Source organism: Astyanax mexicanus, chromosome 1, assembly GCF_023375975.1.
Source record: "Astyanax mexicanus isolate ESR-SI-001 chromosome 1, AstMex3_surface, whole genome shotgun sequence".
Classification (NCBI taxonomy): domain Eukaryota; kingdom Metazoa; phylum Chordata; class Actinopteri; order Characiformes; family Acestrorhamphidae; genus Astyanax; species Astyanax mexicanus.
In genome coordinates, this window is record NC_064408.1 from 93,602,993 (window position 1) to 93,623,071 (window position 20,079).

Consider the following 20,079-nt stretch of genomic DNA (forward strand, 5'->3'; position numbering starts at 1 on the left):
CAGATATAGAATGATAACTGTGACAACTAAACAAAAGTTAATCTCTTTTCATATACAGTCCCTGACAAAAGTTCTGTCGCTTACCCATGTTGTGGAAACAAAAGCTTATAACCTGACTTTAAATTCTTCCATTGGTTTTAGAAATGAATTATATGAAAGCTGAAATCCTCCCAAATAAGGTTTAATTTACGAAAATAATTTTGCTTCACTGCAGAAATATTGATCATTTAATGAACACAGAAAGGTCAGATTTTGGCAAGACAAAAGTTTTGTCGCCCACAGAAAGTAATGTGAAAATTTAAACAAATAATTTACTTCAAATACAAAAATATGTTTCATTACATTGGTAAATTAAGTCATGGTGCTATTAGAGTCATATTTAATATTTTGTGTGACTTCCATGAGCTTGAAGGACTGCATCCATGCGGTTCGACAATGATTCATACAATTTATTGATGAAGTCATCAGGAATAGCAAAGAATGCATACAGTCTTACATGCCTCCCAGAGTTCATCAAGATTCTTTGGTTTTGTCTTCCAAGCTTCCTCTTTCATCTTACCCCAAACATGCTCAATGATGTTCATGTCTGGTGACTGGGCTGGCCAGTCCTGGAGCACCTTGATCTTCTTCGTCTTGAGGAACTTTGATGTAGAGATGGATGTGTGAGATGGAGCACCATCCTGCTGCAAAATGTGACCCCTTTTATGACTGGGAATGTAAGAGGTAGCTAATACTTCTTGATATTTTAGGCTATTGATATTGCCTTCCACCTTGCAAATGTTTCGCACACCCCCATACTGAATGTAACCCCAGACCATGATCTTTCCACCACCAAACTTAACTGTTTTCTGGGTGAATCTTGGATCCATACGGGCTCCAGTAGGTCTCCTGCAGTATTTGCGGCGGCTGTGGTGTAATTCCACTGAGGATTCATCTGAGAAATCCACCTTCTGCCACTTTTCCAGTGTCCATCCCTTTAGCAGGCTGTGGGCCTTGGCAAATGCCATACGTTTTTTAATTGCTTTTTGTTTAGTGCTGGCTTCTGGGCACTGATTCGACCATGGAGGCCATTTCGAGACAGAATCCTACAGACTGTTCTAGTTAACACAGGGACTTGAGATGACCAGGCCTGGTGGAGCTCTGCTGCAGTGGAAGAGGGGCTGGCTTTGGATTTTCTAACCAACAAACGTTCCTCCTGAGCAGTTGTCTTGCGGGGTCTTCCGGACCTGGGCTTGTCAAAAACATCTCCTGTCTCTTCAAATCTTTTTTTAATTCTTTGTACTTGACGCTGAGACGCATTAAAGGTGCAAGCCACCTCTGCAGTGGATCTGGTCTTCAGCCTCTTGATAATCAAGGCTTTGGTCGCAGGGTGGATTTTTGGCATGTTGTCAGAGGTCAAGTTGCAGTTCAAGTGAAGATCTGGGGTGCTGGGGTTCTTTTTTATACACACCCACTAATTAACCAATCAATTAGTGAGCACAGGTGATGCTGTAAACTAGGATTGGGTGCATTATATGACAAGTGACAGAACTTTTGTCCTGCAAAATTCTGACCTTTCTGTCTTTATTAAATGATCAATATTTCTGCAGTGAAGCAAAATTATTTTCATAAATTAAACCTTATTTGGGAGGGTTTCAGCTTTCATATAAGTCATTCCTAAAACCAATAGATGAACTTAAAGTCAGGTTATAAGCTTTTGTTTCCACAACATGGGTAAGCGACAGAACTTTTGTCAGGGACTGTAGTGTAGTATTGCTTAGAGTGGGCAAATTTTTATTTGATTACATATAGAACCTAAACAAGGAAATGATTTCATTTACACAACTTAAATATATCATATATTAGCAGAGAATAATAAATGATTATGTAGTAATCATTTGTAATCAAATTTGCAGACAGACAAATGTACTAGAAGGTTTCCAAAAAAATCCTTCCGAATGTTTTAAAGAGTTTAAAAAAAAACACTAACTGCAAATAAAAAAGCTGCAAATACAAATTTAGAAACTGAGAGATAAAGACAATGATGAACCGAGATTCTGATTATTCTAAAATGAATATAGAAGCTGGAGAACACTGAGAATTGCAGTTTTAATAAAACATTTTATCGAAAATTCATATTTCAAATATAAAATATTAACATCTTTGTGTACTACGAATAAAGCATCTAGACACATATTACTTATTATTTAGCGTTTTTAATATGATGAGTAATTTCAAGCTTTTGAACGGTAGTATAAACTTCATCAGACCTTCATCAGTAGTTTCTGATCACAGGACTCCTTTTTATTACATAGTTTTGGCTGAACTACTATAACCTTAATGTTTAGCAGCTCTATTAATAAACCTTAAAGCAAACTTTTAATTACTTTACTTTTTTATATGTAGCTAACAATTAAAAAAAACTAAGTACTATTTTTTTATATCTGTATATTTGACAAACCACAGGCATTCCTGTTGAGTACAGACACATATTTAATGCCACATTTGAGTGTCTCACCCTTGTGCCTCTCCAATGGCCCGGTTTTCCACCTTCAGCTCACACTCCTTAATCATGGAGCTGAGAATAACCTGTCAGGGAGACAAGATCAGAGGAGGAGAGTAAAATTAGAGCACTGCCGGGAACTCTGACAACCACATGCTACGGACATCAGCAGGGCATTAGTGGACAAAAGCTGGGCGGCACAATACTGGCAGTGAAGATGGGAAGATGCAATATTTTAGGATCCTCTGAAATGTAATTGCAGTCATAGGAAACTGAGCTCCTTTATAAGATATGAGGTTTTTGGTTAAAAAATTACTCTCCAGTAAAAATTATACACTAAAAAGTCAGTTTAACATTTTACAAACTTTTCTTAATCCCTTAATATAGTTCATACATGGCCCACAGGTCAGTACTTCATTTTTATTACTACAAAATTTGTTGTAGTAAAGTTGTGAGGTAATTTATTATTTCAGTTAAAATACTGATGCTAGTAAAAGTTATTTCAATAAAAGCTGTACACTTATCTTTTGTTATCTCTTATGTAACGAGATGCATTTGAAGAGCCTTTTGAAAAAATAGTATAGTGGATGTAAAGGTTTCTTACCTATAATAAAGATTTGTTAGACATTTGTAACACCTTTATTTTACTATGTTTAAAAAGTAAAAAATAGTTTGTGAATGATGAGTTTGATGTTGACAGGCTTTAAACAAATAGATATTTACATAAATATTCCACCAATTTATACGAGATGAAACCCTTTTAAGGCACATCACTCACTTTATTATAACAATATATTACTGTAAACCTGAAACAGGGTAGTACATCACACTGCAATAATAAATTATTTGAAAAATTCATTTTAAATTATCAAGCACTACACAAACACTCCAATACACTTAATAGAGGACATAGAGGAATTTTAAGAATACCATGTTGTTTTATTTTTTTACAATAGCAGTACTAAGTGATACTTTAGTCTGGCATCAGCTAAAGCTATGAGTAATCCAGACCATACCTCATGTTCCGGAGAAAGATGCTCCATGTCTGTTCTCAGGCACCGCAGACCAGGAAGAAAATGATTGACCATTATCTCTTCAGAAATAACTTAACAGAGTTAAGGAAAAGGTGAAAAATATGTTCTTTGCAAGCAAAACAAACTGCATGGGTAATGTTCTGATAGTGGACTAACAAGTTACGGTAGTTGGTGATTTTTATCGTTAATGGTGATTTTTATCATTGAGTTCTGTGTCTGTTGAGTGCTTTCCTTATACTGTACACTGCTGGACAAGCTCTTAATACAATTTCCATTCAAACAAAACTGTAGCATATTTTGTTTGTTGAGTCGCATCATAGTTTCCTGTTTAAAATGCTATAATAAGAAGCTAGACTATGCTAAAGTAGCTACAGTAATCATAACTAGTTTTGTTAGCTCATCCTACCATCAGGCCCGCCATATTACTATTAGCATCACTGGCTGGTTACTGTTATTATAATGTATTAGTATGATTTTTACATGCATATGTAATAAATACTTATTTTAATACTAAAATAAATAAAACGGAATAATTTATTGTATTGAACAGTGCATCAGAAATTAAAACAATCAATTTTATTCCCCTTATTATCTGTCTGCGCAAACAAGTTAGTCAGGCAACCCAGGGGATCTCAGTGTAGCCAATCAGTGTTCAGTGGATGTGGGATGGGGATTGGCCCCATCACACCCCCAAATCAAATATAACTGGACTGGACAGTTTTTTCAGCAATTCAGGTGATTGTAATTTAAAATGACTTTTAAACTTGTAATTATTGAACATTCAATCACACAAAAGTGGAAACAATGTAGCAAATCTGTGTATCATTATATTTAAGGCATTTAAACATGCCGATGTTTTTATCCCAAGTAACAAATTCATGTTACACGGGTCCCTAAGCATAAGCATAAGACTTTGAAGCATTAAACGTTTTGCCTACTGACTCTTACTGTTTTAATATGGTGTGTTTACCAAGCCAGGGAATTGAACCCTACTCTGGCAGAAGCAATGCAGTGTTGTTACTCACGATGAGATTTTTGCTGTAAAGCTCAATATGATGCTTGTATTGGGCAAGGCCCTTGTGATAGTCCAAAATGAAAGAGAGATTTACATCTATAAAGCAAGGCCACTTATCTTCTCATGAACTCGTGGCCAGAGATAGATGTGGCAGGGATTTGAACTAGTAATCTTCTGGCAAAAGGAAGAAACCACAGAAAGCTGAGCCACACAGAAGCCCCTGGGAAAGACGGATGTCTGAAACAGGTTGTAGAGAACGACAGAATTAACTGCACCACAAAACCAAATCTACACATCTGCCCCCATGCCTCCCACTATGATGTAGAGGTCTGCTACTAAGCCTGATTCACACTAGATAACAGACTTTGGACCAAACTCTGCTTTGACAAGCATAAAAAGATGTTCGAGAAGGCAGTATAGTCTACAGTTGTGATTGCAAACCTTTTCAAAGCATGGGTAAAGTTCCCCCTTAATAAAACTAGGGATAAACTTTAACACTACATCAGTTTCCACAGCAGCTCATTTACATGTGTAATGATTAAAGACACAGTAACAAAAAACAGCATGAAGAGAGGTTGGAAAATGGTCACAGTCAACCTCTCAACCTCCTGTGCCTTCAACCTATCAAATATTTATCTTGGAATATCTGTCTGTTAACATTGTGGCTTTAATCTGGGTGATAGCATCATGACTAACTAGCTCCAACCTAGCAGAGGATGGATTCTGTTTCGGTTAGCATCGTTTTCCAACCCAACATGAACCATCATAGAATAATCCAGCTCAAAACATCTGCTAAAATCCACTCGTTACCAGAAATGAAATCCTATATTCAAACCCATATCAGCCACAGATTGTTTTCAAACAAGCGCTTTTTGACTGGTTAACAAGGACAAGGACGGTTTGTTTGTACTTTTATTGCGGTTCGTCTGGGCAGGTGTGAAAACAGTAATTGCACCGAAAGTGGAGGTTGTCTCGTTTCGGTTCCAAACAAACTCTGGAGTGTTTAGTTTGTAATCTGAATGTGAACAGACCTCAATCCAACCTAAGTATCTAATCTACTCTGGTTTGAGCTAAATGGATGTTGAGGCGCAGTTTAACCTGATATATTAGTCTGATTAGCGAATTACTGCAGCTATTTAACAATGCTAGCTCTGCTGCTGCTCCATTCTGAACAGTTTTCACACTGAACACTGTAACCCATAAAGTGAGACAATGTGATCACGTGGTTTTCTAGGGCACAGTTTTCTGCATTTAGGTTTTTGCCTGTGAGAAAACAAACCAAACCAAGAGGAGAAATAAACAAGAAGTAAATAAATTCATCAACTGATTTGAACCAGGTAATCGAACTCCAGGTAAAAAAAAAACGCTCTTAGATAATGTCCTACAGTATCTGCCTCAGTGTAATAAGTGAATAGGGTTAGAGTAGAGTTTAGGAGTTTGGGTGTGGTTGAGTGTCAAATCATGGGTGCAGGACAGGTTTGGGCTTCCATTTCACTCCTGTGCAGTCCTCTACTGTTCAGTGAACAGTCAGGGGGAGCAAGAGGCAAAAAAAAGAAAAAGGAAAAAAGCACTCCAGTGCTCCAGACAAACAGACAGATAGAATGGTACTTAGACTGACAGACTGAGGTATAAATATTGAGAAAAGGAGAGTGAGCGAGAGAAAAAAAAACAAAGTGGGGACAAAGAAGAAAAAAGGAAAGTTGGAAAAAAGAGAAAGAAACACCCACACAGAGGCAGAGAAGCATGTGTGCTGGGAATCTAAACCAGGGGGCCGTTCCTCAGCTTCTCTGCCCAGCCCAACATCAGAGCGCGGTCAGTGGAGCCTTCCACCATCCACCCTGCAATTTACCGTCCAGAAATGGCTGAGGTTTATTTTCTTTCGTTACCCGCCAGCGGGATACGTAAACATTTTCAAAACTACGCAGCTTTCTGAAGAGGAGATGGAGGGAAAAGGGAGAGAGTACGAGAAAGAAAGAGAAAAAGAAGGAGAGCCAGAGAGGAGTTGCCATGTCAGCCATCAAGCCTCCAACTCCATTAAAATAGCTGGAAAACACTCAAAAACACATTTTTTCCATTTCTTTTAAAATGTTTCAGAGGGTTTCTGGATCAAAAATCATTTTTATCTTTCATTTTTCAACCACTGTAGAGCTCTTAAACTGATATATGTAAATGAGGTATGCTCTGATTGGCTGCTCTGTCTTGGATACATACAATAGCTTTTGAGGCAGTGAGGTTTCTGTGTTTAGAGCACAGAGTTAAATAAGACAGTGTTGTGGGCTCAATACTCGAAAGGCTATTACTATTGGTCTTTTGAGCAAGGACCTCAACCCTCACTGGGTACAGAGTGTGTTCGGTCACTAGTGTGTAAATGTGTGTGTTCACTGCACTATTTAATTAAAGTCAGAGTTCACATTCAGAGTTCTCCAGCACAAGTATGGCCAATATAGTTGCCTTGTCTTATCTAGTTTAAATGGATGGTATGTAAATGTATTGTTTTTTGTGACAAGATAACAAAATAATTAAAAACAGATCAGACTGAACCATTAACACTGTTTACACACTGCAACACAAATATAAAAACTAGGAAAATTCAGCTGTCCTTAATGAAGGCCTTAATGCAATGTAAACATTTTTATTCTATTGGGCCATTCATTACCAAAATGTTTCCTTGTTACAATGCTAAAAGCTCAAATATTTGAAATAGAGAAAAATGTGGTTTTGTTACATAGTTTTAATCTGACAGTGACAGTTTGTTACTTGTTTGACATTATGTGGGCAAAGTGTCACAAGGAAGCACGTGGAGCGGCACTGCAATATGCTACATCTGTAACAGATTCAGAAAAACCATTGAGGGAAAAAAAATGCTTCTGATCCCTGACATGTGCCCTGAAGACACTCCACTCCAACTGCTGGTGGTTACAGAGTGGTTTGGAAAAGATGCTTTTCTTTTGAGATTATCAAATAAAGACTATGATCTTTACTGAACGCTGCACAGATGTTTAAACAAATGCAACTCGACGGGATTCAAATTGACTGTCAAAAAGAGACTGATTTTTCTTTGACAACACATTAAAAGTATATCCTGGTGTTGAAAGGAGCAAGTTAGTGCCACCCACAAAAACAGGCTGAAAGGAAACTATAAAATTAAGCAGAACATTGATTACATCAACAAGAATGGGGAAAGCTAAACTGCAAAAGTATGTAAATGCTCTGGTGTTTGTGACATCACATAGACAATAAATTAGAAACAGGCTGTTGTTTGAGGAGCTTAGTTTCCACAAACACCCGCAGTATTTTAGCAAAGTCAGGAGCAGTGAGGGTCAAGGGGCCTAGCTCACGGGCCCAACAGTGACAGCTTCTCGAACCCTTGTCTCAAACCCACAAACCTGCCATCAATGACCCAGTGCGCTAACCACTAAGCCACCACTGCTCATGAGCTGAATGACTGGGATACTTTACATCAACCTCTTATTGGCTGAAAAAAGCTATTTGGGTCCTTTACTGTAGCTTCAAATACTAGGCTAAAAAAAAAATAACTAAATATACCATAATCTATTTTAGCACTTACATTTGAAGCAAACCTAAATAACAAACAGTTACGGCTGTATTTAACGTATTTAGAATTAAGTGACATAGCTCTATTAATATGACAAAAGGATACAGCAGCAGGACAGAGCACTGTAGGCTTCAAAAAGTTGGCTGGCTATGTCCATGCGTTTGTTTTCCGCCGTCTGCATGTTGTTGCCCAGAGCCAGCTTGTGCAAATGAGGAAGGACAACTGTAAACAGACAGAAAAACAGACAGGAATCAGCAGGTGTGCATGCACAGACAGCAGAACCTACTTAAAAGAAAAAGAGCAGCTCAGTTGAAGAGTATGCGTGCTGTGCTGTATATTATACTACTATATGACTGATGTGACTGTAGTTTAGTAGTACAGTGGAGAGTGCTGCTTACGTAAACAGCACCAGTGATGGGTTATGGGAAAACTTCAGAATGAGCACAACAGTCTATCCCAATTGTAACACAATGTTTTCCTTTGACTTTTATTACATTAAATAAAGGTTATTGTATTCACGGTACAATTTTCTTGCCACTCCTGCTGCCGCAGATACACTGTGCATTTTCCATATAGTCTAGAAACCCCAGATAAAACTAAATTAAACATTTGTGGGTTGTTGTTTTTTTGACATTGGCTGACCAATAATGCTGCAAACTGATGACAAAATTTATCAGCAGCAGATATACCGTTTACAGGTAGTAACATACAGGGACAATGTACTCATCACACTTATTCATCACATCTTCTCAGAATTCTCATTGTCGGCTATAAACGTCCCATATGTTGAGCGCTTATTTTTTAACTAAAAGTTCAATAGAAGTGTGTACTGTTGTGCAAAATAAGCATAGTGCTATTTTGCTAATAAATAGGACTTACATTCATCTCTAAATCTGGGCTCAGCATTGGGCCCGACTCTCCCAAAGGTCTTTATAATTTCCATGTGCAATGAATGCTGGTCCTGATACTGGGGGTCTTCCAGAAAAGAGGCCAGCTGCATTTTCACTCTCTCCAACAACTGAAACACACACCAAACACACAGACACACACACATTTAAGGAGGCTGATATAGTCAAATGTGATAAGGGATTTATATGGTGATATATCTATCTACATTTGAATAATTCCTAAGTAACCATGGTGGGTTTTGGATTTTTTAAAAAATGCAGTGCTAAGAATGATACAGGACTTTTAACCATACAACATACAACTCACTGCCTTACACCCTGATTTTACCTTGTCTTTTCCTGTTTTTGTCTAAAAAATCATATCCACAGAGTGAAGAAAAAAAAAAGGAGAAAGGGGGAAAAAAAGAGTAAAATGTTTTGGGTGGGAACAGTTTAGTTCAGCTAAGAGAGCTGACTACCTCATCATATTATATTAGATTTTTACTTTATCTTTATTTCAGACTTAAATCTATTGAGTTAGATTGTCAATTTTATACTTCCCTAAAGCTCTAATAAATGTTCACACTGCCCTTTGTCTAATGCTATTTGATTCTAATAGCTTGGAACAAAACAATACAATGATCTTCCTTTGATAACACACTGAAAAAACATTCTAATATCATTTTAACATGAATGGGCAGAGCTAAACTGTAAAAAAAAAAAGGAAACATTAATTGCTAAGACAATACATTTGTATACACTACAGTATGTGGATATATGTGTGGTACAATATTAAAAATAGTTACCTCTCTTTGTGTTACAGTCTCCATAATGGTCCCAAAGGCAGGAATAGTGGATATCCTCACTGAGCTGAAAACAAAAAGAAAGTCAACAAATCTCCACAGCAAATTATCCAGCATCCACCCCCATACACAATGTCAACAATCCACCAAACAAACACAACCACTGATCACTTGAATAGAAAATGTGATAAGCAAGAATGGTTAATGTCAGATGATCATGCCAATGGCAGTAAAGTATGGAAACCACAACACTAGTAAACAAATACAATCAAAACAACCAAAAGAAACAAATCCCAAGAAAAATTTACAACTGAATAAAAAAAAGAGATCCAACCAAGAGAATGCGGAGACAGGATATTGGGTGTTCAAATGTCTCATGGCTGGGTTTAACTCACAATTCAGGACCACTGCACAAGGTAATAAGGGCCGGGGCGACCCGCTTGTCAATTAAGGCTTCGCTCATGCCTCGTTGGATCAGCTGCAAACCAGTCAGATGCAAAAAGAGACGGGTGGGTCAAACACACACTCACACACGCACACACCACCCAGGACCTAGCAGGGCAGGATTTGGGGGGAGTTGGGAAGAAAAAGAGGGGGAGTTCTGGACTGGGGCCCCAAGGGGATGAGTGTAGCAGCCTTATTTGCCAGGAGCCACGTGGATGGACAGATGCATGAATGGATGGACGGATGATTAGAACATGCAGCTGCCTAAAGCGTGGTGGTGGTTAGTGGCAATCGTGCTTTGCTGAAGAACGTTAGTAACAGGCATGTGACACATTCAAAACGATAAAGCGTGGTCCCCCTCACTTTGGTCTTCCCAGCAAAGCCCATATAGACAATTGAGACAAATTTGTCCTTTTTAAAAGTTAAGGTGATAGCAACATTTTCTAAAATATCATTTACATTTGTAGGGGAACATTGTAGTGCCCAATTAAAACAATTAATCCAACTAGTTAGCAAACTGACCCATCCTTTTCCACCCAGCCTTTTATAGCAATTTAGTTCAGTATTTACTTTTGTTCACCAAATAATGCGGAATCTCCAGTTTGAATGCTACTAACCCATGTTGATGCTATCTAAAAGGTGAGATATGTGGATAAAATAAAGTTCTTAGTTAAATTAGGAGACATTAGCTTTGGGAGAATTGATTGTTTACTTTGTCTGGGTGGTAGAGGAAAAAAAGGTATGTATACAGCATGAAAAAATACATTTGTGGGTCGAGCTTGGATGTGCCAGTTATCAATTATGTTCTACGTTAAAGCTGTTCTATTAAAATTTCAACAACATTCCAATATACAGAGCACAGGTACTCCAAGAATGGCTGGATTTTATATACGACTGAAGTGTGTTACCTATAATTCTCTCAGTTTGGCAAGGTGTCCAGTTTAGTCTAACATCTAACGGAGAACGGCATTCTGGGCAAAACCAAGGTGAGAGGGTGTTGTGTGAGTGAAGGAGGCAGGAGGAGACTTACATTTCAGGATCACTGGAGAGAGTGATAAGTGCTGGAACAACTCTCTGAGCTACTAGCGTTTCATTCACCCCCTTCACCAACAGCTGATTGGTCAGAGCAGGGGTGATGTCACACGGGATGCATGGAAGGAGCGAGCAGAGAGTCATGGAGAACACCACAGGAGAGATATAGAGAAGGAGATGGGGGAGAGAAAGAGAGAGAAGGGAGAGAGAGAGAGAGAGAGAGAGAGAGAGAGAATGAGATGGAGAGAATGAGAGAGAGAAAGAAGGGAGGGGAGAAAAAGGAGAAAAAGTAGACAAAAAGAAAAACAACGGTAACAAAATAACCACAGCGCCGACACACACAGACACGCACTCACGCCTCACACACGCAACATAACAATCACACGACAACAGAAGCAACAGAGAAGAGCCGACCACAGACTAATGGAAAAATAACAAAAGGTCCAAATCAAAAGAACTAAAGAGGCCAGGCAACTGTCACTAAGCTACGGCCACAAGGGACGGGAACAAAAAGAGCCAATAGACTCCTCTTTACTTTCTGATTACAATGATTTTACCAGAGGGAAAAGTGGAGAGGGGTGGGGGTGGAATGAGGGGCTTTTCTCTAAACCGTTCAGAATGACAACAGCAAGCGTGCAGCAGTGCAAAGACATACGGATGCTTTAAGCTACAGTAGCCTTGTTTTTACTGCTATACAGTTTAAATTACATAGTGTTCAGGGAGGACAATGCAGAAAGGGTCACTAGGGGGGTTTTGGAGGGGGGCTCTGTCAGTATGAACATGAATATTTTAACTAAGCAATCATTCAAACAGATTAACACAATGTAACATTTTTATTTAGTCAATTAAAGGAACAGTTTAGTCTGAAAAAAAATCACCACTCCAATCTTGACACCAGTTTATACTTGATTATGACGTAGCCTGCATGAGTGCGCTACACAGTGGGTTGCGATTCTACTTATTCTGTATTTGCATATCTGCTTCGTGCTGCAGTTTAAACCACGGAAGTGGGAAGGTGTGGGGGGTGCTACGGCATAGGGTATGCAGCTATGTGCGTGGTACACGTAGGCAATAGCATATATTTGACGCAGAATAACATTAAAATCCTAACACATGTTGGTCATGCCTTAGACCAATGAAGACCTCACAAGACCTATGAAGTTGTCTTTGAGTATATGGTACCATAAGTTTAGCAGCGGACACTTTTACGGGCTTTAAGGAGAAAACTCAATCAGATTGAAAAGATCTGGTGAATTTGGAGCCCACTGTTTTGGTACGACCAACTGCGTACCAGGAACATCTCTTAAAAAAGTCATTTAAAAAAAAAATGCCCTGACCCAAATTTAAGGACTGACTGTTAACTGCCTAACATGTAGATCTGACCAAAATATCACTATTTACATAATTGGTTGGTGATTTCAATTGATTTGCTATGGCTGATTGATACACAGTGTCATTTCTGTTTTTTTATTTGTTAGTGAAATTAGCCTTGTACTTCTTGGCTTGTGTTTTTTTTCCCAATAAACTGTTCCTTTAAAATCAATTTTTTCAGCATAGTCTATATCCAAAACTATATGTACAGTACATGTACAGAGCAACTAGCATACGGCTATACAAATTCAGAAACATGCAGTAATATATGTTAAACATTTCACAGAGGAAATTCAGACTGACCTCGAACATGCGTGCAGCAGTGCAGCGGACAAGGGCTGACGTGTGAACCACGCCATACCACAGCACGGTCAGCAGCAGCTCGTGGTACGCTGGGTTAGCCCTGAACACAGACAGAAGGACGAACATACAGAGAGACAATCAGAAAATCAGGGAAACATAATGGTAGTGTCATACAACTTTACAAAAAAGAAAAAAATGATGTCAGCCTCTACCCCCCTTAGTCTGAAAACTTAAGCTCTGTGTATGATTTGCCATATTAAGGGTTATTGCAAAATAATAAGCAGGTAGTGCAAATGGCCTATAAAACCCTTTGAGGTTTGTAACAGACTTGCAAAACTCCATGATTCTACTACTTATCTGCACTAATCAAATACTCACTCACTCACATTTTTGTGATTTAGTGATTGCGGTCATATTTGCCCTAGCTCTACATTATCTCACTCCTTTTGTCCAGTTATTATTGTTCTTTGGTTATCTATTATTCCAGCATCAATTAGAGGAAGACGGGTTCCATTGTAAGTCTCAAGGTTTCTTCCGCTCGCTCTGAGGGAGTTTTCTTTGTCACCATATCTTTTGGCTTGCTCAAAAGAAGCTTTGGTTTATATCTTTGTAAATCTGCATTGTGACAACATTTAGCCATCATTCTCTTGGAAAACTTCAAATACAAATTTGAATGTATTTTAAACATATTCTTCAGTATAAATAATGAATTCAGGTGTGCTTTAGCTTGACCCAAAGGTAATACATAGGAAAAGGATATTAAGCTTTTAAGCTTTTTATCTAGTAGGGAGAAGATCAATGGACACAATATAGTAAACGAAGACAATTTACCTGACCAAAAATAAATAAATAAATAAAAAAGAATCACCTCAGTTCTCAGGTAGGATCACATAGGCCCAAATGAACTACAATTGAAATGCACACTTGACTACACTTAGCTAAAATGGACAGAACTGGCCATTGTCTGATAACAGGATTATGCTATCATTACGCCAATAGGACATTAGAAAAGAAGAGATGTTGTGTATGATGTTTATGTCTTCAGCATATTTCCAATTTTTTTATTTAATTAGGTTTCATATACAAATATGCACATATTGCGACCAAATGGTCTTTTTCATAGCTGGGTTCTCTGCATTGCATGATGATCCTCATGACTCATCTTTGAAGCAGCTCAAAAATGCACACTGTAATAAAGCTGGCCTTTAAGGGAAATGACAGGATAAGAAAAAAAAATATCAACAGCAGAAATTCCAAGCAGAGTGATTCAGGAGAAACTATTTTGAAGCAATCACAGCGATATGGCTAAAAAGATAGATAAGAGCGCTAATGTTGATGAACCAAAGCACCCTGGTTTTGACTGCCGTGTGTTTTGCTCAAAGAGCAGATTCGTACCCCAGCTCCACAAATGAAGCTTTCAGACTGTCGAGAGGAGCATGGGAAAGAGATAGAGTGGTCATAACGTCCTCCAAGAAGCCCACCAATAACTTGCGGTCTTCCTCCTGTAAAGTTTAATAAACAGCAAGAGAAAAAGAGAGAGAAAGAGAAAATGCATTGTTTAGTCTTTGCCAAGTGATACTTAAATGTAGCTAGCTGTAAAATAATAAAAACCACATGAAAAGAGTTATTATTAGAAATGATTATTCCAAAATTAGTAACTAAAATGAGTCAGTATACTTTTTGTATCATACACTTAAAATTGTGTTTTTGTTCTTTTTTTTTTTTTTTATCTAGGGAGAATACAATTATGTTTATTAAGAATCCATATTCTTAACATTATAGCAGACTAGTAAGCAAGTAAGCAGTTCAACTAACCGGCTACCACCATATAAACATCATCATAAATACTGACTGAATGAAAAATAGTTGCCCTTTTTCCAGGCCTATCAAAGAAAAAACTAATGGGATATAATGTAATAAATTTACTGAATATAAAGGCTTACAGTCTGACTATACTGGAAGTCAAGGAACATATGGATGAAAGGAAAGGCACTGCATCAGATATGATAATTAGTGGTGAAGTTGTTTTACATTATGGAAAGCTAGTCAAATTTTAGCTACAAAGCTACAAGCAAATGAACCAGAGTAAAGACAAGTAACAAATAAAACAACTGTTAAAACAGAGCTCTGACCTGGTTGTAGCATGTCAGCACCCCGGTTGCATAGATGGGTACCGTGGCCTTGGTCAAAATGCCATTACCAGCACTGGCATCTAAAAGAAATGATATGTGAAATGTAAAAATTCCTGGCAGTGTGTGGTTTTGCAGCTACAATCACCACATTATAATTCTACAAGACAATTCCAGGAAAGAATTCTTCATGGGACACCATGTGTTAGTTCAAAAACTGTATTTAAGCAGAGAAAAACACATTCAGACACAATGAAAATGGAAAGGATTTCCTTGGCAGAGTATTTAACCACAAGCTTTTTCTTTATTTTTAAGGAGTGAGAGAAAAACCTCGCTTGCAATGAAATGTAAAAATATGCATTTAACATAGTCTGTTTAAACAGAACTGCAGAAGCAAAGCAAGAAGAATGTTTGTTACAGACCAACAGCCTGGAAGCAACACTAACATAATGAAAAAGTTCTTTAGTTTTGGACAGTTAATGAACATTAATACGCTTTTTCACAGACCAGGCAAGCTTGGTTAAATGTGTGCAGTGTTTACAGTTAACGAATCCTGCAAATTCTCCTGCTGAGTTTTACTGCAGCTTTAAACAGGGCCACCTGAGTTCCCCTGTCAGAAGCTCCTGGAGCTCAATCGGTTCTGTTACATTGTGAGTGTAGAGTTTAAAACAACTCAGTGTAAGATACTGTTCTATATAAAAGTGTGATGACAAAAGCTTTTCTCAGAAGGCATAATAATGATGTATTTACACTTGGAACATCATTCCTAAACTTCCAGAATTGGGGTTATCTAAATGGGCCAGTGGGATTTAGGAGGAGGGGGTGGAGTGTTCAAGTCATTAGTCAAGAAAGATCAATATAAATGAACGTACAAGTAACACCAATATAATATGTTTAATTTTTTCCAACTGAATTGCTTGTTCTCATCATACTCTTGACCTGTAATAAATTATCTGTAAAATTTGTAATTTTTTAATTAGCATGGCATTATTTATTCCTCCAAATACAACTGAGTGCATGCTAGCATTCTAGCAATTTGTAGTAGTAGGAAACAAATTTTTATTAAAAATTATCAAAATGAGTAATACATTATTTAGAGTACATGGCTAACAATTTCACAGTGTTTAAAATACCTATTACTGGTGAACATGTAGCATTTAAGCACTTTTTAACCAAAATTCCAATAACAGTGATAAAAGGGGCTAGTGGTGTGTGATTTTATAAAAGTGATATACTTATGATGTACTACTTATTTAAACTTTATCTCATCTTTGTGATGCAAAAACCTCATATCTTCAATTTAACAGGTGAAGGAAAAAAAAGTCTTAGCTTTTATTGTAAATTAATATAAAATATTTTATTCCAAGCTATTTTGAATACTTTTTATTGATTCATTCATCAAGAAAGGTTGTACCAATATAAGTAGTAATAACTGTCAGATTCACATTATGTGATGAAACATGGATTAGATTGCATTTATATATACTGATAAAAATATTAAATTGTCATATTATATTTTTGGACACAATAATTGAACTTAAAAAAAGGTTTAAATAATACAAACTAAAACAAATAGTATGTTTCATTATTTTATAACCTGGTAGAAATGGTAAATAATACACTACTAATGGCAAGACCTTCTGTACTACAGTATGATCATTTCAGGATTTATCAACCAATAGAAAATAAAAATTGCTTACGTAAGAAAGTTTTTTTTTCTATCTGAAATAAATATACCATTTTGGAGATGCAAGAACAAAAGTCCATGTAATCGTATATATAGTATGACGTGTGTGTGTGTGTGTGTGTGTGAGAGAGAGAGAGTGTATTTGTTCTTCCATCCACAGTAAGAGTGTTATTCTTGGTTAACTGAACTCTTTCTTACCCACGTTCTCCTCGGATAACCGCAGGATTTCTTGGAATTGAGGCTTCACCTTCAGAGAGAAGAGACAGAGAAGGTTCAGCTGAAACCTACTGAGCTCAAACCAGAAACACAAACTCTTGGTGTGGGAAGCTAAACCACCCAATAAATCACCCCAGGAGCTAAATATATGTCACCCCCCTCTGACATGACCTACCTTGGTGTTGGTAAACGTCTTGCCAAACGTTCGGCACAACCTCCAGAAGAATCTGGAGAATTCATGCACGCAGGTGGTGGAGGCAACATTGATACGGCCGACGATTTCTATGAGCTGAGGAAGACTGCCGGGGGAGAAAGGGAGAGAGAGAAAAAAAGAGAGAGAGACTGAGATCCACAGCAGCCTCAAGCTCAGGACCACACAAATCAAACCCAACATTCACTAAACAAACAATGCAGAGACGGCAAATCAGGACCAAGTTAAACATGAGCCTCTGAGAGGAAATGGTGAGTGAGACTAAAATGTGTTCAAAAAAGCTTTGAACATCAATTTCCACGAGTTCTTTATTTTTATAGGTTGAACTTTGTCAACGAGTCAGTTCTTACTTTTACACTCAGTGATAACTTGCCAAATAATCACATTGGCACAACTCTCCCTCTCACCCTAAATGAACTCAGTCAGCTGTTAGCTACCAGCTAATGTAGCTGGTAAAGCATAGTGGAAGCTTATAAGTCAGTAATTATGGTGCATACTTATCATTCATGCAGTGCATTTCATCGCTGTCCAATAAAAAACAATCTCCATTTTTGTTGTAACTGTAACGGTCCTTTACACTGTGTCAACATTTTTTGATGAATGGATCAGTAGAAATTCTGATATGATGTTTGTGTTTTTTTCTTAGTTGTTTGTCTGTTTGCATGGAAATTCTATTCAGATGCAGTCGATCACATCACTGTGCTGTCCACAGTGGATGGTAGTGCCTTCTGTACCATATCCCGGTAAACACAAGGCATTGTGGACTGAGGAATGTTAAATGTTTCTTGCCATGAGTATGTTGGCCAGTGTTTCAGAGCTTCACTCACAAGATAAAACCTCACAAAGAATACAGGTGAGGGTGTCCCCGATCCTCTCCAAGTAAAACAATTTTGACATCCGCAGTTAGCACAATGCTAATCGGCAAATGGTAAGATTCTATTATCTGTTGGCTACATGAGCCTAAAATATCCAGGGCAAAAAACTAAAGAAGCAACTTCAGACACCAAACCTGTCTTGGGTAATGGACTGCATTTGGAATATGTAGGTAGTAGTGATGTAGAAGTAGAAATAAGCTACACCAATCATTTGGGTGTGTGGGTTTGTGCAGAGCATAAGCCCCAACCCCCTATCTGCCCACTTTACTCCGACTGGTTGCAGCCAGATGCCAAATTTAGATAAGTGACAGTGGTCTTCCAAGAAAAAAAGCAAATGAGCGATGCTCAGAAGAAAAGGGAAGATTGTGCCAGTGAAAGTTTTTAAGATTTATTTTTGTGATATACAGCTCTGGAAAAAAATAAGAGACCATTTCAGTTTGAATCAGACTTTAGACTGAATCGGTTTCTCTGATTTTGCTATTTATAGGTATATGTTTGAGTAAAATGAACATTGTTGTTTTATTCTACAAACTATGGACATCATTTTTCGCAAATTCTAAATTAAAATATTGTAATTTAAGGCATTTATTTGCAGAAAATGAGAAATGACTGAAATAAAAAAAAAGATTCAGAGCTCTCAGACTACAAATAATGCAAAGAAAAGAAGTTGATATGTATAATGTTCAGAAATCAATATTTGGTGGGTAAACACTGGTTTTATATCACAGTTTTCATGCATCATTTTCACTGCTTTTGGATAACTTTATTCCACTCCTGGTGCAACAATTCAAGCAGTTCAGCTTGGTTTGATGGCTTGTGATCATTCATCTTCCTCTTGATTATATTCCAGAGGTTTTTAATTTGGTAAAATCAAAGTTTTTTTGTGATAAGCTATTTAAATTAATGCTGCAAGACTGTGTAAATACTAGTTTTCACCTAACTGTTATAGAACAGTGAAAAAAAGTTAAACTTTGGAGTTGAGAGAAAAAAGAGAGAGTCGACAGCCACTTACAGCTGGTTGACCACCCACAGCAGGCTATCCCAGCCGGTGGTGCCCTCGTGCTGGAGCTGGTGTTCATAAAGCTGCAGCAGGACAGCCAGCTGCTCCCGGCTGCCTATGATGGTGGCCACGTCCTGCAGCGGGGAGGCAGGCCGCGGGAACCGGGTCACTGTGGGGTCATACACACATACACGCACAGCTTCCGTAAGAGCCAAGAATAGACCAAAAACCGAGCAAATCATTCAACAGAACTACAGCATGTAAATGAAAGGGCACTTTGATAGCACAGCCGAAACCACAGAGCAGAGCTGGAGCCCTGCAGTTACTGTAAGCCAGCAAAAAGCAGCCAAACATCGCTCAGTTTAGAATGTGGAGACAAGCAAGCGAGTGAAAGTAAGTGTGCGTGTGTGTGTGTGTGTGTACGTCTCTAGCTGCTCCTTACCCTCGATGGGAGTGATGTCGCTCTGTAGTTTAGCTCGGCTGGTGAAAGGGGCGTTCTGCAGCACCAGGGCGAAGAGAGGGGGGATCAGAGACTGCAGAGCTGAGAGGAACGTGTGCAGCTTGTGTTCATCTAAACTATGCTCTCCCTGCTAAAGAGAGAAACAAGAGAAGGGAAGGGTATAAAAATAAATCTCCACAGGTGAATAATCAAGCCATTATATGAGTAATACATATTGTGATAGTTACACAAAACACAACTTTTATCTCAACTCTTTATACTTTTGTGACATAACAAGAACCCAGCAGTATTTTTTTTATATTGTGTCAACAATTCATCATGAATAAACAAATATAAATTCTCAAAAATGACTTTGAAATATTAACTTAAAAGAGTTTTCTTTTAATGTTCCTGTAAAAGTTGTGGTTTCGGAGATATGAAGCTTTTGTGTGACAACAAACCTTTTTATTATGGAATTTTTAATTAAAAAAATATATATATATATTTGTTCAAGAAAAATGCTCAAAAACATCTGAAATAAAATGCTTATATATAAAAAATAATCTTCCAAATAATGTACAATGTACTGTAATGA

General features: G+C 37.7%; 1 protein-coding gene across 8 annotated transcripts in view; it reads right to left on the reverse strand.

The window, feature by feature from the left end:
* The window catches only part of relch (RAB11 binding and LisH domain, coiled-coil and HEAT repeat containing), a 65,582-nt gene that overhangs the window by 5,600 nt on the left and 39,903 nt on the right, over positions 1–20,079 (reverse strand). For 5 of the 8 annotated variants that reach the window (XM_049485759.1, XM_049485746.1, XM_049485734.1 and 2 more), the window contains 13 exons: positions 19,488–19,635; positions 19,058–19,214; positions 17,135–17,258; positions 16,942–16,990; positions 15,060–15,139; positions 14,323–14,429; positions 12,928–13,027; positions 11,252–11,334; positions 9,781–9,844; positions 8,967–9,105; positions 8,193–8,309; positions 3,499–3,587; positions 2,498–2,568 (listed from right to left, as the gene is read on the reverse strand). In XM_049485759.1, coding sequence (XP_049341716.1) covers positions 2,498–2,568; positions 3,499–3,587; positions 8,193–8,309; positions 8,967–9,105; positions 9,781–9,844; positions 11,252–11,334; positions 12,928–13,027; positions 14,323–14,429; positions 15,060–15,139; positions 16,942–16,990; positions 17,135–17,258; positions 19,058–19,214; positions 19,488–19,635 — 1,328 coding nt within the window. Of the gene's footprint in view, positions 1–2,497; positions 2,569–3,498; positions 3,588–8,192; positions 8,310–8,966; positions 9,106–9,780; positions 9,845–10,172; positions 10,256–11,251; positions 11,335–12,927; positions 13,028–14,322; positions 14,430–15,059; positions 15,140–16,941; positions 16,991–17,134; positions 17,259–19,057; positions 19,215–19,487; positions 19,636–20,079 lie in introns of those variants that run through there. The other 3 variants (XM_049485741.1, XM_049485735.1, XM_049485767.1) reach the window with 3 other exon arrangements.